This window comes from Rutilus rutilus, assembly GCF_951802725.1.
Source record: "Rutilus rutilus genome assembly, chromosome: 5".
NCBI lineage: Eukaryota > Metazoa > Chordata > Actinopteri > Cypriniformes > Leuciscidae > Rutilus > Rutilus rutilus.
Genome location: NC_140213.1, coordinates 25,193,250 through 25,217,213, shown reverse-complemented (window position 1 = coordinate 25,217,213; position 23,964 = coordinate 25,193,250). Strand labels below are relative to the sequence as shown.

The following is a 23,964-nucleotide window of genomic DNA, read 5'->3' as shown; positions in this document are numbered from 1 at the left end:
ACTCATACGACACACACACACACACACACACACACACACACACACACACACACACACACACACACACACAGAGACACGAGCTGGGGCCTCTGGTTGAGAGACTCATTGCATTTTTTTATTTAAACTTTTGGTGTGAGGTTTTAGTAAGATCTTTATTTTAGAATCATTTATATTGTTTTAAAAGAACTGAAAGGCTTTTCAACGTTTGTGTGAGATAAACTTCCACAGTTTATCCTTATGAGTTTTCACAGTACAGCCCAGATGCGTTCAGGAATAGGAGGATCCTGTGTGATACCAACTTCAAAAACACACACACAGACACTAACTGTCATGTTCAAAAGGCTTCAACTTTCTGTCAGATACCATGACGTATTATTATTATTATACCAACTTCAAACAATCAGACTTTCTGTCAGATACCATAACATATTGTTTAATCACAGTGTCTTCAAACGATTAACACTTTCTGTCAATATCAAAAGGCATCAAACGGCTTCAAACTAACTGTCATAGCCATGACATAATTATTAAAACACTTTCTGTCCATATCAAAAGGCATCAAAAGACTTCAAACAATCAAAACTAACTGCCAACCTGTCAATCAAAAGACTTCAATACTAACTGTCAACCTGTCAATCAAAATCAAAACTAACTGTCAACCTATCAATCAAAAATCAAAACTAGCTGTCAAACCCCTTTGATCCTATGCCAAAAGGGCGGGTCATCTGTCACCGGAAGGGGCGGGACATCTGTCACCGGAAGGGGCGGGGCGGGGCACCTGTCAATCAATCATTTTTGACAGGTGGTGGGTTGTATTGACTACTGGAGTGGATTCAGTTAAAGGAGATGGTGGACATCTTGAAGCCGTTTGCAGAGGCAACAGATTTGACACAGGGGGAGAAGATTGTCACCATCAGCTCTGTTGTTCTATCTGTTCTTTCTTTGAATCACCACTTGGAGAAGCTGAAATCTCAGGTCTGTTTCTTAAGCAGCCAGGTCAGAAGTTTGCAAGCTTCCCTGATCAAAAGATTCCTTGGAATCTTCATCAATGTGAAAATGACAAGCGCAAAAGATACTACTGCACCATTTTCAGACCCAGTCTACCTAAAAGCAGCCCATCTTGGATCCAGCTTTTTCACTGCAGTGGGTGGAGCACCATGTGCTGGTCAGTCCTGAAATCAAGGAAGTGGTTGCACAAAAAGTGAAGGGTAAATATTATCATGCTAAATTATTTTTTTTAGGTAATCGATTTTCACTTTAACTAACTGCATAATTAGCAACATTAATATGTTTGTTATTAATATTAATTAATATATAAAAGTGTGTTTCTGCTGTGCATATCCTTTACCGGAATTGATCTTGCAAGATGCTGCTGAGAATGTGCCGGCTGCTTGTTTTGAAGCTGAAGAGCAAGAAGGTCAACAGCCTGAACATGAGGTGGGGCTGTTTGCAGCATATCATAAGAGACAGAGGAAAAACATTGGGACCACTCCAGCACATCAACTAAGTCATTACATTGACATATGTGAAGGACAGAATGCCCTCTTGTTCTGGGCTTTAAACAAGAACACCTTTCCTGCACTATTCCGAGTGGCCATCAGGGTCTTGGCAGTGCCTGCCTCTAGTGCTCCAGTGGAGCGTGCTTTCAGCCATGGAGGCATGATGCACAAATGACTTTTGGCCAATTTGATCTTTTGCAAGTGCAATGCATCATAGTGCCCAAAGAAAAGATCAATCACCCTCACTGACTCAAACATTCATTTCACTCACATTGACTTTCTCTTAGTATTAAGTATGGTAGCACAGCATTTTTTAAATGACTGTCTTCATGAATTTGTCTGCATCCATGTTGCATGTTTCCTCTCTCACTTGTAAAGTGTGGTATGGTAGCAGTTATTTCTTATGCATCTGTGTTTCTCACAGATGTTTTCTTATTCTGTTTATTTTAGGTTCCAAATAATGGCTTAGATACACTCATAGACACATTAATTCTCACACACATACAAAATGTGTAGCAGTTATTTCTATGAAATGATTTTGCCTTTGTTACTCGGTTACCAATAAAATTGTTTTTTTTTTCACTGCCTTTTCCTTATTTTGTCACACAACAATCCCTAAATTGAACTGAGATCAAAATTAAACTGGTGCCCTTTAAAAGCCTTCCTGAGATAAATTAGTATACATTTCATTTACTATAGTAATTAACACTGAGACACTAATTTGTGCAAAAAGCACTAATGGCTTGTTTAAGACTTGAAGCTTAAACTCGAGGACTTGCAACTTGACTTGGACTTGCCTGTCTTGACTCGGGACTTGACTCGAGACTTGAATGCAAAGACTCGAGACTTACTTGTGACTTGCAAAACAATGACTTGGTCCTACCTCTGGCCATTAGAAGATACCTCCATAAATAACTGCAATTTCAGGTTTCAAACAGAGATGGCGACTTCCCACTGTTGTATATGCATTATACTAAAGTTAGTTCTATCACTGCATTTCGAATTTGGTGCTCATAAAGTGAGCAATTATAGCAAATAATCATAAAAATGAAAATAAGAAATTGTTTTTATTATCTAAGAAAATACAAGTGTCTACAAAATTTTGCTTAGAGAAGGATAAACTATGATTGTTACTATCAGTCCTCTGAGAGAAATTATGCCATGATTGTTTGGGCTTCTCACACTGTATAAATGTGGTGGTAGACAACAGGCAGGAATCAGAACTGCCATGCTGATACTTAAACTGCTTTTGATGGTCCTGTTAACCCAGGCAGAAAAGCCTGACTGCACGCCACAGGGGCACAAGGTGCTGTCTGACCTGGAGAAAGATGGAGACCTGATAATTGGGGGTATATTCTCCTTTCGCACTGGACAAGATGGATACAAAGATTACTTTACAAAGATGCCAGAAATACGTCCATGCAAAGAGTATGTATGTGCTAGTACCATGATTTAATTTTTTCTTATATTTATTGTGATAAATTTGTGCATCCCTAAACCTTCTAAACAAAACAGGTTATTAGTTATTAAGCAAAAATTATCTTAATTAAAAATACAGCTTGACTGACTGAAAATTCCCTTAAGTTTCAGTTTCAGGGAATTCAAGTTTGCTCACACAATGATGTTTGCAATAGATGAGATAAACAGAGACACAGATATTCTCCCTGGAATTAAACTGGGATACAAAATTTACAATGACTGTGGATCCACAGACATATTAAGAGCTGCAATGACATTAGTAAACGGTTTAGAGCAGTCAAAAACAGGAGCAAATTGCACTAAAACTCAAACAGTCCTGGCCATTATTGGACATTCTGGATCAACACCAACTATGAGCATTGCAAAGATCGTTGGAAGATTTAATATACCAGTGGTAAGCTATATTTTCTCTTTATTAATTTGAATGTATAGTTATAATTATAAGTTTCCATGTTGCAATTTCAAATACAGACACTATTTTGATTATAAATATTTTAGCAGATTTATTTCAAAAGTTATAAATTAACTATTTTTTTTTCACTCTCTTTCACTGTCTTTACAGATCAGTCATTTTGCTACATGTGCTTGTTTGAGCAACAGAAAGGAGTATCCCTCCTTTTTCAGAACTATTCCCAGCGATTACTTTCAAAGCAGAGCATTGGCCCAGCTGGTCAGTCATTTTGGCTGGATGTGGGTGGGGGTGTTAAGCAATAAAAATGATTATGGAATAAACGGGATAGCCACTTTTATTACGGCTGCTAATGAGGAAGGAGTGTGCATTGAATACTCAGAAGCCTTTGAAAGTACCGGTCCATACCACGAAATATTGAGAATGGTGAATATTATCAGAATCTCCACATCTAAGGTGATTATAGCCTTCATGTCACACAGAGAAATAAAGATACTGGTGGATGAGCTATTCATACAGAACATTACAGGACTGCAGTGGATCGGAAGTGATGCCTGGATCACAGATGACTCTCTAGCAGATAGCCAAGGCCACAATTTGCTGATTGGATCTATAGGATTCGCTGTCCGCAATGCTCAGATACCTGGACTAGGCCCTTTTCTACAGGACGTCAACCCCTCTCAATTTTCTAATAGCAAATTTCTTAAAGACTTTTGGGAACATGTTTTTGACTGTTCTTTGTCTCCAAGTGAAATAAGAATGAGGTGTAATGGCTCTGAGAATCTGAGAGATGTGCAAAACTCTTTCACTGACTTGACTGATTTAAGGTTCTCAAACAATATATATAAAGCTGTTTATGCAGTAGCTCATGCAGTTAATAATCTTGTCTCATGTGAGCAAAACAAAAGCTCCATTCCTAATGCCACTTGTCTAAAACTTATTGAAATAAAGCCTTGGCAGGTAAGATCAGATAATTCGATATATACAATCAAGTGGCCTGCAGAAACTAACATTTTAATTTCATTTGCATTCTGAAGGTCTTAAACTCTTTGCAATCCATAAATTTCACCACACCTGGAGGTGAAAATGTCTTTTTTGATAGCAACGGAGATTCACCAGCGAGATATGAGCTGATCAATCTACAAAGAGTTAATAAAGGCAAACTAGAGGTGGGAACTATTGGCTACTATGATGCCTCTTTGCCTAAAGGTCAACGGTTCTCCATGAATAATGTTCAGGTAGTTTGGAGAGAAGGAAAAAATCAGGTAGAGCTTTTTTTCATACATTTCCCTTATTTTCTTAAAAAAAAAAAAACTGCCAAGAAAGTAAATATTATAATGCTTATATTGTTATCTTGCAGGTGCCTGTGTCTGTGTGTAGTGAGAGCTGTCCTCCAGGCACCAGGAAAGCGGTTCAGAAAGGAAGACCCATCTGCTGTTTTGACTGTGTACTATGCCCACCAGGAGAGATTAGCAACAAAACAGGTACATAAGAATGTAATGAAAATACCTGTTAAAATTAAAGAAAGAAAGAAAGAAAAAAAAAGGTTACACTTTATTTTAAGGTGTCCTTGTTATAGTGTAATTATACATTCTAGTACTATTATATTATATTAATTAACTAGGGTGACCAGATGAGATTGGCTGAAATTCGGGAAGGGGTAGGGATGGGGTAGGGATGGGGTAGGGATGGGGGTGGGGGGGTTTGGGGGCTTCTTTGGTGGGGTAGGCCTACTATGATATTAGACTACATGGCCTATAATAAAAGATAATGAATTTCAAACCTGAACCAAACATATTTTTATTCAAAGATCAACAGTCTGTCATTATTCTTTAGTCTGCCACAAAAAAACACTATTAAAATCATGAACTCAAATGTCGTTGTGAAAAAAACAAAAACAATGACTGTTGTAGCAGTGCGTAAATCAGACCTTTCAGGCTATAGCCTAACGCTAATAAGCCTTATGCCAAAATTATTATTACGACTAAATTGTCGGTCATTAAATAAGAAAACTAAATAATTGTGTAGATGATTTGCTTTGTGTAACCTGACATCAGACATTAGACCAAAGTATGTTTTTGCACACAGTGCCGCGACCAATCAATCACTCCTTTAAGACTGGCTGCCTGCACATTCACTGTCCCCGCAGCTGCTGCAACTTGCGCTCGCTTATCAATGCATATAAATTCACGCCAATGGTATCTTTGTAGAACTTCAAAAAAAGAGAAAAAAAGATGCTGCAGCCAATGAGCAGCTGGCAGGGGCTGGCTCCAGGACGACTCAACCTCCACGGATAGTTTTTAATATTTTATCAGACAATAACTACTCAAGATTTTGCTGTAGTATAATTTTCGGGACAATTAGGGCCAGATTCGGGATTCGGAACAGCTTAGATTTCGGGACTGTCCCGAATTTTTTGGGACGTCTGGTCACCCTAAAATGTACTTACTATAAGGTTAGGATTAGGGTTTGGTATAAGGTTATTTGCATGTAATTATGCATAAAGTTATTTCTATAGTAAGTAACGACATGCAATATTTGTACCAAGCACACTGTAAAATAAATTGCTACCAAAAATTCTTTCAAGATGTGGTTTGTCACAAAATTGGAGTCAATGCTCAATTAATGTTTTACATAGAATTAATTTACACTTGATTTTCTTTTTTTCTAGATTCAACTGATTGCTTCAAATGCCCTACTGAACAGTGGTCAAATACAAGAGGAGATTCCTGCTTCCCAAAAGAAATTGAATTCTTGTCATATTTTGAAATAATGGGGATATTTTTAGCATTCTTTTCTGTTTTGGGGGTCTTTTTCACAATAGTAATCATGATTATTTTCTATATTTATAGAAGCACACCTATAGTAAGAGCCAACAACTCAGAGCTGAGCTTCCTGCTGCTCTTCTCATTGACTCTGTGTTTCCTCTGTTCACTTACTTTCATTGGTCGGCCCACTGAGTGGTCCTGTATGTTGCGTCACACAGCATTCGGGATCAATTTCGTCCTCTGTATCTCCTGTGTTCTTGGGAAAACAATAGTAGTGTTAATAGCCTTTAAGGCTACACTTCCAGGAAGTAATGTTATGAAATGGTTTGGGCCCTTACAGCAAAAACTCTGTGTTGTTTCCTTTGCACTCATACAGGTGCTTATTTGTGCATTTTGGTTAATATTAGCTCCACCATTTCCATATATGAACATGAATCATTACCAAGAAAAGATCATTTTAGAATGTCATTTAGGTTCAGCTATTGGTTTCTGGACTGTGTTGGGTTATATTGGTCTCCTGGCTGTCCTTTGCTTCATTTTGGCTTTTCTAGCACGGAAACTGCCTGACAACTTCAATGAAGCTAAATTCATCACATTCAGTATGATCATATTCTGTGCTGTGTGGATCACGTTTATCCCAGCTTACGTCAGTTCTCCTGGAAAATTCATTGTAGCTGTGGAAATATTTGCCATTTTGGTCTCTAGCTTTGGTTTACTGTTCTGTATTTTCTTGCCAAAGTGCTATGTAATTTTACTTAAACCTGAAATGAACACTAAAAAGCATGTAATGGCAAAGATGTCCAATGATATCCATTAATAGTTATTGGAGTACAAAAAAATTAACAGGGTGGAGAAGTGGAACAAATCCCTGAAAAAAATGAATCTGCACTTTTTAATATGCTTTAAATAAACATCAACAAAGTAGTTTGTTGTGTGATATGGAAATATTCATAGTCAAACATTAAAGGTCCCATTGCATGGATTATTTTATTATTTTAGAATGTTTCCTGGGGTGCCCTTATAATGTTAGTATGTTTTTTAGATCAAAAGTTGTTATAATTTAGAAATAAAAGGCATATATCCTAGCCTGATTTTAGCCTCTGATTTGAACGCTCTGTTTGAAGGGGTGTGTCTGCTGTGAGACTTCAGTGTAAACGCCCACTGCTGTGATTGGCTGACATGCTTGCATATGAAATATCTAGCATTACATGTGAAACTCTCGAAAACTTTTACTATTACAGCTATTATACAATTTTACTATTACAGCTATCGAGATTAACGAATCGTGAGAAGTTTTTTTTTAATATTTAGATCTATTCCCATCACATAAAAGTGATGAGCATTGAGCAGATGACAGCCTGTTGATTGCGTGAATGAAAATCTTATCATTGCAACGCAGTTTCTGCACTCTCACTAATGATTTCACCAATGCAAACATGAGGTAAGTACAGTAAGAGCTTCGTTGTGCAGTGTAACAGCATAATTGATTTCATAACGAGTTTTGGCAAGTGTCCAGATAAACTCGCGCTGTGTGATTGACAGCTTGGGCGATTGGAAAGGGATTGTTCTTTGATCGCTTTCTGTATAAATATATTAATCACAGTTTAAGTACGATTATTTTCATCCTACTAAGAGAAACGATGTGAAGTTGATCGTTTAGTTATTGGCTTGATTTACTGATGCATAAACAGTATTGAACGACTTTGAGAGAAAGATTATCTGTCTGAACTTGAACAATTACACATCAGAAATTCACATAACCCATTGGTTCTTCGGAGGCTAGGATGAAGAAACAAAAAAAATACTTTTGTGTTCATTTGTACATCCAAAAACTGAGCAACTGCCATGCTTCGCTCGTTTGCAAGCCATGATGTCTCTCGAGGAAAAACGTAACCTCGGTTCCCTTTCGTGGTCACTCCGAGTTACGTCGGATGACGACGATTGGGGTTTCGCTTAGAAGCCTATCACCTTCGAGTATATAAAACGAGCCAATGGCAATGAAATGCCATGGGTCTGCGGAATTTGCATAGCGTAACTCCGCCCGCCGCAGGGGGTATATAAGGAAGTACGCTGCACAATGCAGACATGCTTTCGCTTCGGAGCCGAGAACTTCTCCACTCCTGCAAGCCAAAGATTCTGAGTTAGTCTTCTCTTACCTTCGAGACGAGCGAGCTCTCCGGTGTTGGTGTGACGGCGATTTCAGCGAGTGCACACTTCCCTGCTGATCTTGTCAGTGATCTGACAGTTAGTGTGATTTCTCCCTGTTCGCTTCAACATCCGCGGAGTTTTCCTCTCACAAAAAGAGCATTGCATGTGGCACGTCTTTTTAAAGATGTCTCGCCCGTGCACTTCTGGTTGTGGTCGCGATGTATTTTCTCCTGATGGGCACAATCTCTGCTTAGCGTGTTTGGGCGTTGATCACGCTGAAGCAGCGTTTGTGGATGATTCATGTTCTCATTGCGGGAACATGACCATCTCCATGCTGCGGTCGAGACTCAATGAGCTCATCAGAGCGAGAGTCCCCTCATCCACACCCCGATCTACGGTCTCCCCGAGAGGCTGTACTTCGGCTGGTGGCCAGGGTGACCTGAGGGTATCTGTGTGGGACAAACCGCCGATACGTCCACGGTCCACACACCCCTCTTCAGCATTGGTACCCGCGAGCGTGCAAACCGAAACCGCCGGTCCCTCTACGGAGGCCCCGCGCGTTTCGTTTGGCGTTCCACAGGAGGATGCAATGTCGATCACTGCATCACAGGGTGGGCATGAGTCCTCGGGAAGTGAGGATTCGGCTGTGTTGCCGCCCTCGGGCGTGCCAGCATTGCCCGAGTCTGATCCCGAGCTGACTGCCATGCTTTCCCGGGCAGCCGCGGCCATTGGGCTCGAGTGGTCCCCGCCGCCCGATCCAGTGCGCTCGCGGCTGGATGATTGGTTTTTGGGAGCGGCCGCTGACATTCGTCGCCGCCCAACCCCAATACCATTCTTCCCGGAAGTGCATGAGGAAGTCACGCGGTCCTGGAAGGCTCCCATGTCTTCCCGCGATCGTTCGTCGGCTTTCTCCTCCTTTCCTCCCCTCGATAGAGCTGATGCTTGTGGGTACACTGGGATTCCCACGGTTGAACGTTCTGTCGCGATGCAGCTGTGTCCGGCAGGCGCTTCATCACGTGGTGATCCTAAGCACCCGTCCAAAGCCTGTGGATTCTCGTCCACTCTCGTGGCGAAGTCTTACAGTGCGGCGGGACAGGCAGCTGCCTCTTTGCATGCCATGGCCATTCTGCAGGTCTACCAGGCCCAGATGCTTCGTGACATGCACGAGGGCAGGACAGACCCAGGGCTCGTTGATGAGCTGCGCGCCGCCACCGACCTCGCTCTCCGAGCGACGAAGGTGACCGCGCGCTCCCTGGGTTTGGTGATGTCCACAGCTGTGGTCCAGGAGAGACATCTCTGGCTGAACCTGGCTGATATGTGTGAGCCCGAGCGGACTCGTCTGCTGGATGCTCCCATATCCCAGGCCGGCCTTTTCGGCGGTGCGGTCGAGGATTTTGCCCAACAGTTCTCGACCGCCCAGAAGCAGACTGAGGCTATCAAGCACATTCTGCCCCGACGCTCTGCTGCTCAGCCGTCGGCACAGAATCCTCAGCCTGCTCGCCGCCGAGGGCGCCCTCCCGCGGCCGCCCCTCCCGCACGGCCCCAGCAGCAACCTTCACCCGGGCCGCGTTGTGGAGGGAGCCGCAGGCAGGCGCCACAGCCCTCTCCAGCCCCGCCGCCCGCTAAACGCCAGGCCGAGCGGCGCTCCTGAGACGGGCTGCTCAGGGTTGGCTTCAATTCTGTCCCAGGAGCTGGTAGCAGGGCCACTCCTTCCCCCGGTGAGGGCCGGGGGAGAATCTTTTGTTCTCCACTCCCCGCTGCTCGTCCAACGACGAGCAGTACTTTGATGTGGTTGAAGACAGAATTGAATTCCCCAATCCTGAGCCGACAGAGTCCGAGGGCCGCAGTGCGCGCCACCCTCGGGTCCCGCCACTGCCGCCCTCCTCTGTCCCAGAGGTGTGGGATGACAGCACGCGCCGCCCACGGGCCACGCTCCTCTCATCCCCCTCTGTCGCCAGACCCCTGCCAGAGCACGCCCCCGTGGGACGCGCGCCCTCCCCTGGCCTCCTCTGGCAGGACGCGGTTAATGACCGTGCCCCCGCACAGGGCCGCTATGCCACCCTCGCCGGTGCCGGTCATTCCGCCTCGCTGCCCCACCGACGGTACGTCTGTGGTTCGTATGACCCCGCTGGTGCACTTTCTGGAGGCCTGGCTAGAGCTTCCCAGACTGTCCCGCTGGGTCGCGAGAACCATCAGGCTCGGCTACGCGATTCAGTTCGCGAGATCTCCTCCCCGCTTCAGGGGAGTCCGCTTCACTATGGTCGGTGGCAATGCCCCTGTCATGAGAGCGGAGGTCGCCACCCTGCTGGCGAAGGGTGCGATCGAGATTGTCCCTCCAGCCGAAATGAAGTCCGGCTTCTACAGCCCTTACTTCATTGTACCCAAGAAGTCCGGTGGGTTACGGCCAATCCTCGACCTGCGCGTCTTGAACCGCTCCCTTCACAGGCTGCCATTCAAGATGCTCACGGCCAAACACATCCTCCAGTGTGTGCGGCCGCAGGATTGGTTTGCAGCGATCGACCTGAAGGACGCCTACTTCCATGTCTCCATTTTACCTCGACACAGACCGTTTCTACGGTTTGCTTTCGAGGGGCAGGCATACCAGTACGCGGTTCTCCCTTTCGGGCTAGCCCTGTCCCCTCGCGTCTTTACGAAGGTCGTCGAGGCAGCCCTTGTTCCCCTCCGGGAACACGGGGTTCGCATCCTGAACTATCTCGACGACTGGCTGATCCTAGCTCACTCTCGAGACCAGGTTTGCGAACACAGGGACCTAGTGCTCCGGCACCTAGTCCGTCTGGGCCTTCGGGTCAACTGGGAGAAGAGCAAACTCTGCCCCGTGCAGAGGATCTCTTTTCTCGGTATGGAGATCGACTCGGTCGCCATGTGCGCGCAGCTTACGAGCGAGCGCGCGCAGTCACTGCTGACTTGTCTTCGTCAGTTCGAGGGCAAGAGTGCGGTTCCACTGAAACTTTTTCAGAGGCTCCTGGGGCATATGGCATCCGCAGCCGCAGTAACGCCGCTGGGATTGCTTCATATGAGACCGCTTCAGCTTTGGCTTCGCGATCGAGTCCCGAGGTGGGCATGGCAACACGGCACGCTCCAAGTCCCAGTGACTCCAGCCTGCCGTCAGACCTTCACCCCGTGGGCGAACCTCAGTTTTCTACGGGCCGGAGTGCCCTTAGAACGAGTTTCCCGGCATGTTGTTGTATCAACAGATGCCTCCAACACGGGCTGGGGCGCCATGTGCAATGGTCATGCTGCCGCGGGCTCCTGGACAGGACCCCAGCGCCTTTGGCATGTCAATTGCCTCGAGTTGCTGGCTGTACGTCTCGCCCTGCACCGCTTCCATGCGCTGCTCAGGGGTCAGCACGTACTAGTCCGATCAGACAATACCGCAACAGTAGCGTACATCAACCATCAAGGTGGTCTACGCTCCCGCCGTATGTCGCAACTCGCTCGCCACCTCCTCATATGGAGTCAGAAGCATCTGAGGTCGCTTCGAGCCATTTATATCCCGGGACACCTGAACCAGGCGGCCGACGAGCTGTCTCGAGTTCGGCCTCTCGCTGGAGAATGGCGACTCCATCCCCGGACGGTTCAGCTGATTTGGGATCAGTTCGGCGACGCACAGGTAGACCTGTTTGCCTCCCACGACTCGTCCCATTGCGACCTGTTTTATTCCCTGACCGAGGGCACGCTCGGCACGGATGCACTGGCGCACAGCTGGCCGCGGGGCCTACGCAAGTATGCGTTTCCCCCAGTGAGCCTTCTTGCGCAGACCTTGCGCAAGATCAGGGAGGACGAGGAGCAGGTCATTTTGGTTGCCCCGTATTGGCCCAACCGGACCTGGTTCTCCGAACTAGTACTCCTCGCGACAGCACCTCCCTGGCCAATTCCTCTGAGGAAGGACCTCCTTTCTCAGGGACGGGGCACCTTATGGCACCCTCGTCCCGATCTTTGGAACCTCCACGTGTGGCTCCTGGACGGGACGAGGCAGGTTTGAGTACCCTACCACCTGCGGTGGTGGCTACCATCACTTCCGCTAGAGCATCGTCCACGAGACATGCCTATGCGTTGAAGTGGAACCTCTTCGTCAACTGGTGTTCTTCTAAACATCAAGAACCCACGAAATGCCCGATCAGTGTCGTGCTTTCCTTCCTGCAAGAAGGGTTGGAGCGAAGGCTGTCTCCCTCCACCCTGAAAGTGTATGTTGCCGCCATTGCCGCACATCACGAAGCAGTTGAAGGTAAGTCTCTGGGAAAGCACGACCTGATCGTCAGGTTCCTGAGGGGAGCGAGGAGACTAAATCCTCCTCGTCCTCCCCTCGTTCCCTCTTGGGACCTCTCAGTGGTTCTAACTGCCCTGCAGAGTGCTCCCTTTGAGCCTTTGCAATCAGTGGAGCTTAAGTTCCTGTCAATGAAGACAGCGCTCCTGGTTGCATTGGCCTCCATCAAGAGGGTAGGGGACCTGCAGGCATTTTCGGTTGACGAAGCGTGCCTGGAATTCGGGCCGGCTGACTCTCACGTGATCCTGAGACCCCGGCTTGGATATGTGCCCAAGGTTCCTACCACACCCTTTCGAGACCAGGTAGTGAACCTGCAAGCGCTGCCCTTGGAGGAGGCAGACCCAGCCTTGGCACTGCTCTGTCCAGTACGCGCCCTCCGTGCTTACGTAGACAGAACGCGGTGTTTCAGGACCTCAGACCAGCTCTTTGTCTGTCATGGTGGGAAGCTGAAGGGAAAGGCTCTCTCAAAGCAAAGGTTATCTCACTGGATAGTGGATACCATTGCTTTGGCATACCAGCAGCAAGGTCGTCCGTGCCCCCTTGGTGTGAAAGCCCACTCCACACGTAGTGTCGCTTCCTCTTGGGCTCTAGCGCATGGCGCCTCGCTAACAGACATTTGTAGAGCTGCAGGCTGGGCGACACCCAACACATTCGCGAGATTCTATAATCTCCGCGTAGAGCCAGTTTCTTCTCATGTACTCGCTTCAACCAGCCGGTGCTAGATTCTGCTCAGGTGTCTTCGCTTGCTCGCCATTCCTCTCCACGGACGGGATACGTGCGATTTTCTTCTCAGGTGAGTCTGATAAGCTCTGAGTTTCCTCCAGCACTGGTGACGTCAACGCCTGAGTTATGCCAATCTGCCATAACGCAGCTTTTGCGCTTGACTAGGTGCCTCCATGTGCATGGTCCCCCCTCTGGGCGACCCCCACATGTGTATTCCACTATAAGTCTCCTTGTGAGCGTGTGTCTTTCCCTTGGCAAGCCACCTTGCCACCCCTGGGGTTTAAAATTCCACCTGCGGCTGGACACCCCAGTGATTCTCCATATGCATCCCTCTGGGTCATATGTGTATTCTAAGTCCCCCCCATCAATGGCTGGGCATGATTGCATATTTCTCTCTGGAGATATGCTTCCCAGTGTACCTTGGTATCCCTGTGTTAAGTAGGACTCCTTCGTTCGTGCTAGTCTCACAACAGGGAGCTCAGACTTACGCAGGGCACTGGAAGACAGCCGAGGTGGCGTGATTAGACTGGAACCCCAATCGTCGTCATCCGACGTAACTCGGAGTGACCACGAAAGGGAACGTCTCGGTTACGGATGTAACCCTCGTTCCCTGAGTGGGAACGGAGACGTTACGTCTTCCTGCCACTTCCGCTGTACCGCTGAAAAACGCCTGGGGCCAGTCTCGGCTCCTCAGCGAAGGCATGTCTGCATTGTGCAGCGTACTTCCTTATATACCCCCTGCGGCGGGCGGAGTTACGCTATGCAAATTCCGCAGACCCATGGCATTTCATTGCCATTGGCTCGTTTTATATACTCGAAGGTGATAGGCTTCTAAGCGAAACCCCAATCGTCGTCATCCGACGTAACGTCTCCGTTCCCACTCAGGGAACGAGGGTTACATCCGTAACCGAGACGTTCTCTCTAGAAGAGGGAACGAGTACTGCGTAAGTATCTTACGCTAGGGGAAAATCTCTTTTCCGCGAGATATTGAAGCCAAAAATTATCCTTAATTTTGAAGTAATGTAAAACGCGTTGCGGCAGCATACAGACATAGGCAAGGCGGCTCGCGCGCCTATTGGATGCTCTGCGGCAACTGCAGCAGCCTATCGAGAGAGGCCCTCGTGACGTCAGATCCAATGGGGGCGCTTCGCGCCCACTACGTCACGTCCTGCCGAAACGGGCGTGGCTTAGGCCCATAAATACAGCTCGATAGGCTGATATAATCTGGTTTTTCATCACCGAAGCGAACCAGAGCATGTTGCAGGCACGGCAAAAATACGCAGTACTCGTTCCCTCTTCTAGAGAGAACCGAGGTTACGTTAGTAACCGAGTACGTTCTCTTACGAGAGGTCTCTCGTACTGCGTAAGTATCTTACGCTAGGGGAACACAGTGTAAAACACTGTAACACTAATGGGCGGATGGTATTCAGCCATCTGTTCATTATTAACGAATCTTGACTTTCTAACACATTCTCTCATTCCGGACTAGATCTTGAGAAAACAAGAACTTTTGTTTACGACCCATCCAAGGTAATTCACAGCGTTAGGCGCCGCGATGTCTGTAGTCTCCCATGGCGTATGACGTTTATGGCACCCTGGGAGCGAGTCCAGAGACACGCGTATGAACCTCAAAGGAGAGCGAAACACCAGCGCGGCGCGGCGTGACATTCCACACAAACACACACACACCAGCACATGGACCTTTTTGATAAAACTATCTTTAAATGTATTAAATGTATCGCTTTTTGTGCTTAGATGTCATTTTGGAGTAGCTATAATGTTTATAATGTTTATTGTGTGTTAATCAAACTCTATATGCTCGCAATCATGCGCGTAATTTGCACGGGGGTTACGGGGGTCATGACCCCCTCAAAAATCAGACCCAGCTAATATAACCCCCCCAATATCATCACATCATTCAGATTAAAATAAATATGAAATATTCCAAATTAATACTTTTGTTTGTTTTCTTTATTAATTTAATTTGCCAGCAAGAAAGATAGTATCATATTTAAAAAAAATCTGTAATGTACCCCCGCCCACCGCACCGACTACTTGGTATTACCCAACCCGCTTTCTCTACCAAGTTTGTTAACTATTTTGCGCAGTCGCTGGGATGAATGGTTGGAGAAGCATGCTAACGGATGGAAAGATGAAAAGGACACTGAAAGGCAGCCAGACAACGATTTTTCATTGTTGGTCGACACCAGCCAAAAAGAGGAAAAATCCTGACCAAACGGAGGTTCCCCTATATTAGCTCAGCGTTTCTCAAAGTGTGGGGCGCGGGCGCGGCCCACTGTTGGGGAATAGAGACATGACAAGTGGGGCGCGACAAACAGGATTTGTGCCCAACTTTTTAATTCCTTTATTTATTGACCATACACTCAAAACAAAACAAAGACACGTTTAAATGTAAGCCTTACTTAACCTTTACACACGTAAGTTTAAAAGTTTTTCAAGGCGACCGTTATTGATAAATCACTTTATGGTTCCCATGGAGACGCGTCATTCATTGCTTGTCACACCGCAGCCACTGATGATCTGCTTTTATTTCCTTTTTTATTCAAAATTTCACAAATTTGTTAGCTATAGCAGGATATATGTGATATTCCGATTGTCAAATATGTGCAAGTGGATGTGTTTTGTTGTTCAAACACCTTTATAACGATCGCGTAACGTATTTTAGGTATCTTATTAAAATACCTAAAAAAAAAATACGTACATTATTAGGAATTTACCACCTCCGGCTCAATTTGAGATTATTATTATTATTTTGTTCTTTTTGCATGGAGTTTGCAAAGTGACAAAATGAATCAAAGCACAACTAACGTTAGTCCACACTTGTATTTTCTCAGTTTCTGAATTTGATGTTATCAGAGGCTAAATGCAAACACACATTTTTTTTTATCTACTTTTGAGTCTTATTTCATGCAAAGTGATAATATAATTGCACTTTCATTTTCTCTATTTGAAAGTTTTTAATGCTGTTATTTGATGTAAAGTTTTTAAAATGTGATGTTAATAAAATAAATTTTAAGAGTTAAACTTAAAGCCTAGTTTATTAACATTTTGTTGGGGTGATTGGGACAGGTGGGGAATGGCAGAGAAAGTTTGAGAAACACTTAATTTAACTACTGTGTCATTATGGCATACATAGTCAAGTGAACAGCTGCATTTACATTAAGTAGCCTAAATCAGTAAAAGTATCACAATGTATTTCTAATACAGGAACGGCAAATTAGCATGTTACCTTTTACACAAGAAAATTATTCAATAAATTAATAAATATGCCGCGAGTTTAACCCCCCCAATGGTACACCCAAAGTTACGCCCTTGCTCGCAATAGTGAAACTCCTGTATCTTTGTATTCCTGACTTACAAAGTTATGGTTACGTGGTGTCTTTATAATCGTAAAAACCCGACTGTGTCGAATCTCGACGACAAATTACAAAAAGATGCATTATTTCAGAAGTACCATCTTTCTGGGGATAAATGCTCAATTTTGTCACCACCATAAATTAGACCAGGGGGTTGTACTAATCAGACAAAGAAAGTTTCTCCCGCCTCGGTTTCTCATAAGTGATTGGTTCATTTACGTGAGACAGGTGTGAACTATCTTGTCCATAAAAGACAAGGAAAGACCCTTGCTCTTTGCATTCCGCCAGAGAGAGGGTCCTCATCTTCACGACAAGACTTCCCAAGAAATCTCTCCGTTTGTTCTTCTCTAATTTCGTTTCATCTTAGTCTTTTCTTTATTTCCGTCTATATTCCGAGTTAAACGAACTTAAGTCTAATCATCTTTTGGCAAAGTTTACATTCGTGTTAACCGTCGAGTTCTCGCATCACCTGCTCCTGAAATGACTCCGGAAGCTGCGCCAACGGACAATTTGAACTCAGCTATACACAAGAGCCAGTTTAAAAGCAAGTACTATTTCATATCGCAATCTAAAAATGCTGTTTAAGGTTGTCTAGGCTATTCCCGTTGCGGAATTATCCAACGACTTGGGGTCTCTTGCAAAGTTAACTGTTTGAAAATTGTCACTCTGAGATTTGCTTTCACTCTCTCTCTCTCTCTCTTTATTATTCGTTATTTGATTATCCTGTTTGTATTGCTATATACGCATATTTACTACGAATCATAGTTATTAGATTAGATTAGATTAGATTCAACTTTATTGTCATTACACAAGTACAGGTACAAGGCAACGAAATGCAGTTTAGGTCTAACCAGAAGTGCAATAGCAGCAAGTGCAGGATATACAGTGGTTCCATAAGTGCAGAACATGGATATGTACTGAATAAATATAGAGTTGAATACTATTATAAACAAAAATTTACAGATAGATTGTCCTATGAATATAATATACAGATAACTATTACTGTGAACAGAGTTTACAGCTAGATATGTACTGAATATAATAATATACAGATGGCTATTACTATAAACAGAATGTTTACAGATAGATATGTACTGAATATAATATACAGATGGCTGTTACTATAAACAGAATTTTACAGATAGATATGTACTATGAATATATATACAGATGGCTGTTACTATAAACAGAATGTGAGCATAATATACAGATGGCTATTACTATAAACAGAATTTAACAAATAGATATATGTATAAGTTAGGCTAATGAGCAGTATAACAATGGATTTAAAGTAGTGCAAATAAAGTTTGGACAGAAGCTATCCGAGTGAAAGTGCAGTGGAAAGTAATTGCATATTACAGTTAAGGTACGATATTGCAATGTATATATAAACAGTCGGTACTGTAAATAAACAGTCGGCAGTGCAAATGAGCATATTCCAGTCAAGGTAGTAATGCAAGATGCATATGTAAACAGTTGTTACTGTAATAACAGTCAGCAGTGCAAATGAACATTATAGTATTGCAAATAACAAAATGGAGGCAGGTGTGAGGAGGGAGAGGAGAGTCAATCAGTATATGAGGGGAGAGGAGAGTCAATCAGTATATGAGGGGAGTGGGATCAATGAGGGTTAGAGTTTAATAAAGAGACAGCTCTGGGGAAAAAACTGTTCTTTAGTCTGCTGGTCCTGGTCCGGAGGCACCTGAAACGCCTGCCGGAGGGCAGGAGAGAAAACAGTCTGTGGGCTGGGTGAGAGGAGTCCTTAAGGATGCTGCGAGCTCGATGCAGACAGCGTTTCCTCTGGATGTGCTCGATGGCAGGTAGTGGAGTCCCAGTGATGCGCTGGGCGGTTTTCACCACCCGCTGCAGTGCCTTGCGCTCTGCAACAGAACAGCTCCCATACCACACTGTAGCACAGTTGGTCAGGATGCTTTCTATTGCACAGCGATAGAAGTTCACCAGGATAGTGGAGGAAAGCTGATTCTTCCTCAGTGTCCTCAGGAAGAAAAGGCGCTGGTGAGCCTTCTTGACCAGGCTGGAGGTGTTGGTTGTCCAGGTCATGTCCGCCGAGATGTGGATCCCCAGGAACTTGAAACTGGAGACACGCTCAACAGCCATTCCATTGATGTGGATGGTGTCGTGTGTGCCTCTTGACACTTTCCTGAAGTCCACGATGAGCTCCTTCGTTTTGGTGGTGTTGAGGAGCTGGTTATTTTCGGTGCACCATGTGGCCAGGTGCTTGATCTCCTCCCTATAGGCAGTCTCATCGTTGTTGCTGATGAGACCAATCACCGTAGTGTCGTCCGCAAACTTGACGATGGAATTAGATCCGTACACAGGCTTGCAGTCGGAGGTGAAGAGGGAGTAGAGGAACGGGCTTAGCACACAGCCCTGTGGTACACCAGTGTTGAGTGTGATGGATGTGGAGCAGTTGGAGCCTGATCGAACATTCTGGGGTCTGTTGGTCAAGAAGTCCAAAATCCAGTTGCACATGGAGGTGTTGAAGCCCAGGTCTCCAAGTTTGGCTATTAACTTAGTTGGGATGACAGTGTTGAATGCTGAGCTGAAGTCAACAAACAGCATGCGTGCATAAGTGTTCTTATTGTCCAGATGTGTGAGCACAGAGTGCCATGGAGACTGCATCCTCTGTGCTCCTATTGCTACGGTAGGCAAACTGGTGTGAGTCCAATGTGGATGGTAGAGAGTCTTTTAGGTGTGCCAGGACCAGCCGCTCAAAGCACTTCATTACGATGGGTGTGAGTGCTACAGGGCGGTAGTCATTAAGGCACTTCGGGCTGGAGTGTTTTGGCACTGGCACAATGGAAGTGCATTTAAAGCATGTTGGTACAGCTGCTTGGGCAAGAGACAGGTTGAAAATGTCTGTAAAAACCCCAGCGAGCTGCTCCGCACATGCCCTGAGTACGCGTCCAGGGATGTTGTCTGGTCCAGCAGCCTTGTGCGCGCTGATCCTGCTCAGTGCATTGCAGACATCTGTGGAGGAGAGTGTGATCGGTGGGTGGTCAGCTGAGGATTTGAGCTTGGTGGCAGTTTCTCTGTTGTCTCTTTCAAAGCGAGCATAAAAGTCATTTAGCTCGTTCAGGAAGTTGACATCAGTGGCTGCGGGGGTGGAGTGAGAGGGTTTGTAGTCACTGATGGCCTGAATGCCCTGCCACATGCGCCGAGGGTCAGCGTTGGAAAAGTGTCCCTCTATCTTAAGCTTGTAGCAGTGCTTGGCCTCTTTGATGCCCCTTTTCAGATTTGCTCTGGATGTGCTATAGGCTTGTGCATCTCCTGATCTGAAGGCAGTATTGCGTGTCTTCAATAGGAGTCGCACTTCCCTGTTCATCCATGGCTTCTGATTTGGGTATGTGGTGATCTGCTTCTGGGTTGTAACACTGTCAATGGTGGTATTAATATAATCCAGTACAGAGGAGGTGTAGCAGTCAATGTCCGTGTGAGAGCCACTGGTGGCTTGAGAAGCAAACATACTCCAGTCTGTGTGTAGAAACCTTTCCTGGAGTGAGAAATCTGCCCCCGCAGGCCACACCTTGATGGTCTTCACTGATGGCTTCACGCGATTGATCAGAGGTGCATATTTGGGGGTGAGGAACAAAGAAAGGTGATCTGACTGTCCCAAGTGGGGGAGGGGTGTCGCGACGTAAGCTTCAGCCATGTTTGTGTAAACATGGTCTAAGGTTTTGTTTCCTCTGGTGTGACAGGAAACATGCTGGTGAAATTTCGGTAGCACTGACTTTAAGTTTGAATGATTAAAATCACCCGCAACAATAAACGCAGCTTCCGGGTGAACGGTCTGTTGTTTACTGATGGCTGCGTGAAGTTCTTTCATAGCAAACTTGGCATCAGCATCCGGGGGAATATAGGCTGCAGTTATAATAGTGGAAGTGAACTCCCGCGGTAGATAAAACGGTCTACATTTAACCATGAGAAACTCAAGGTTAGCTGAACAATGTCTCCCAACAATAGCAGAGTTTGTGCACCAAGCTTTGTTAATGTAAATGCACAATCCACCACCTCTGGTCTTACCGGAGCCATCTAATGTTCTATCCGCCCGGAATGTATGGCGTCCCGCTAGCTCAATAGCGTTGTCCGGTATTCCGCTGTTTAACCATGTTTCCGTGAAAATTAGAACATTACAGTTCAAAAGTCTCTTGCTGTATGTGATGTTGAGTCGAATCTCCTCCATTTTGTTCAACAGCGACCGTACATTGGCAAGGAAAATGCTGGGTAAAGAGAGCCGGTGTGGTGTTAGCTTTAGCTTAGCTCTTAGTCCTCCGCGCTTCCCCCGCCTTTGTTTACGATCTCGCCGGCGCCTGCGAGCACTTCCGCCCGGCCGGGCAGAGTGCATAGCCTCGGGTGATCTGGCGATCTCAGGAAGGAGTCGAAGGTTGTCCATAAAACTGTCGGAAATTCGCAAACCAATATCCAAAAGCTCACCTTGGGTGTACGATGTTAAGGCACAACTGTTCTGGACGAACAGACCCGAAATGAGCAAGAAAAATACTGCTAAATTACATAATCTGGAGAGACCGCGAGCCTCGCGATGTACTCGCGCCGCCATCTTGGATCTAGTTATGTATTCGTTAGTGTGTTTTTATTAAACCCAATAATCTTCTTGAATTGAACCTGCTTTATTGCTCACCAAATCGAAGTCCCTGAAATCATATGATCTAAGCTACGAAGCTTTATTTTTCTTGTTACTATTTCAGTAACCTAAATTGTACAAACATAGGAAATATTATTTTTCATGATCAGAAGATTAATTTTCTTTTAAGTTATAACCAGGGTGAGTTTTATTGAGTTTTGATAAAGAAGTCTAGCATCCAGTTCGCGGGACGAACAGATTGTTCAGATAACTGAAATTAATTCTGGTAAAGGTTACCCTTAAAGGTGCCATGTGTACAAATTGAGGTAAAAATATCCAAAAACTGAGCTACACGCATCAAAAGAATGAGAAGAAATAAGGGCGATGATGTCATTAAAAAAATGTCAAGTTATAGTGCTGCAGAGATATCAACCTAAATTAGCATTAGCATTACTAGCCACGGCCCGACAGGTGTCGTAATACCAGTTTCGGCCATGGGAGGCGGTATGCGGGCAACATAACCACCAGCCAAACATGCAATACACGAATAACTCGCACGGCTTGTGGGCGTACTTGAACCTGATGTCAATCGTGTGGAAAGTAGCCTACAGCCCCACTACTACATTCAAATAAAATCTGATAAAAAAGGAACAGAACCAGAGTAAACATTGGCACTGCTTTCCATCGCTGGAGACAACTAATGGACATGAAAAAAATGAGGTTTGACTCCGAACTTGCAACATTTCTTTTGGATTGCTAAGTAAGATGCTGTTAGTATTTCGTTAGAAGTTTGTTTTATATGTTTGTGTAGATTTTCGGGAAGTTATAACATAGAAATGTATCGAAGGCTGTTCGATAAACGTATATAACGTTCATAAATACAGTATTGTAATATAGTACACATAGCACAATCTCTATTGCTCTTTTTTTCTTGCCAACTACGTGACCTATATTATGTATATTAAATGGCTTTCCTGAGGTAAATCTGACATAATTGTTCTCCAGCTGTGTTATTGACCTCTTCACGCTTGATTGTTGCTACAACGCCGTGCGTGCTGAGATTCAACACCAAAGTCCCAAGGGCAGGTGCCCGGGGCTCATATAGTGCATGATCACCAGGGACTCGCAGAGAGTCCGGGAAAGAGGGGCTAAACAGCATCATTCCCGTAATAAGTAGCGTCCTATAAGGCGCAATTATATCAATAGTGTTCCACACAGCCAGGGCAAATACTCGGCCTGGACTGATGAATATTATGGGTCAAACACACTGCCCATTGAGTTACTTAATCGATCAGCGAGAAGCGCTCAAGCATTTTCAGCACTCTGAGCCGATAGCATCGGGGCAGACAATACTGATTTATTAGACCGAAAGCAGTTTAGCCTGCAAGGCGGGAACCTCTAGGTTGTAAAACCTTATAAATGTAGACGGGGAGGCCCAGCCTGCCGCCATACAGATATCTTGCAAGGCAATCCCACTAGACCAAGCCCACGACGAGGCCATGCCTCTTGTGGAGTGCGCTCTGACACCTAGCGGGCACTGCAGGGCACCTGTAAGCCAGCGCTATAGCATCAACTATCCACCTGGATAGACTCTGTTTTGATGCAGCTAGTCCATTAGAACGTCCGCTGAACGAAACAAAGAGCTGCTCCGTCTGTCTGAATACAGTCGAGCGCGACACATAAGCCCTTAGTTCCCTGACCGGGCAAAGGAAGCTCGTGTCCTTCTTCTCATTATAGACTGGCAGGGCCGACAGGGAAATCACCTGAGCCCTAAACGGTGTGTTGAGGGATTTAGGAACGTATCCGTGCCTTGGTTTGAGTATGACTCTCGAGTCATTTGGCCCAAATTCCATACACGTCGCGCTCACTGAGAGCGCTTGCAAGTCCCCTACGCGCTTTACCGAAGCGAGAGCCGCTCCTCTAAGGAAGCGGATGACCAGATCGTTCCTCCCAAGTGACTGGCCAAGCGTCGGTCTAGTAGACGCTGCTATGGCCGCCACGTAAACCTTGAGCGTGGATGGGGTTCTGCCCTTATCCAGCAGCTCTTGTAGGAAGGAGAGAACCTCCGTCACCCCACAGTCTGGGGGTGATAAGCCACGAGCTGTGCACCAACTAGAGAACACAGACCATTTCGAGGAATAGAGCCGTCTAGTAGACGGGGCCCTAGCCTGCGTGATCGTGTCCCACCGGGAGGTCAGCGGGTACCCGTTGATGGCCCATGCATGTAGGGACCAAAGCTCTGGGCGAGGATGCCAGATCGAGCCCTTGGCCTGAGACAGGAGGTCCCTCCTCACTGGTATCGGCCATGGGGCAGTGCTTGTCAGCTGCATCAGAACTGGGAACCAAGCCTGGTTCTTCCAGAACGGAGCCACAAGTAGCACTGAGCATCCGTTTTCCCTGATTCGCTCTAGCACCTGAGGCAGGAGCGTGACGGGGGGAAAGGCATAGAGTGGGCAGCGGGGCCAGACATGGGCCAGCGCATCCCTGCTCTTGGAGAAAAACTCTGGACAGTGAGTGTTTTCTTGGGACGCAAACAGGTCTACCTTCGCTCTGCCGAATGTCTCCCACAGCAGTTGGACTGTCTGCGGATGTAAAGACCATTCTCCTTCCGGAACATTGTTCCTGGACAGTCTGTCCGGTCCCACATTCAGATGGCCTGGCACGTGCGCTGCT

The 23,964-nt window shown here is 45.7% G+C and overlaps 1 protein-coding gene across 1 annotated transcript; it reads left to right on the top strand.

The window, feature by feature from the left end:
* Positions 1-846: 846 nt before the first annotated feature.
* On the top strand, positions 847-6,972 carry LOC311291113 (extracellular calcium-sensing receptor-like; the record flags this gene model as incomplete). The annotated part of the gene is made up of 7 exons (XM_084409987.1): positions 847-975; positions 2,770-2,927; positions 3,084-3,372; positions 3,541-4,347; positions 4,425-4,652; positions 4,748-4,871; positions 6,059-6,972. The coding sequence occupies 7 exons, from the start codon at positions 847-849 to the stop codon at positions 6,970-6,972; spliced, it is 2,649 nt and encodes an 882-aa protein (XP_084266113.1).
* Positions 6,973-23,964: the final 16,992 nt, after the last annotated feature.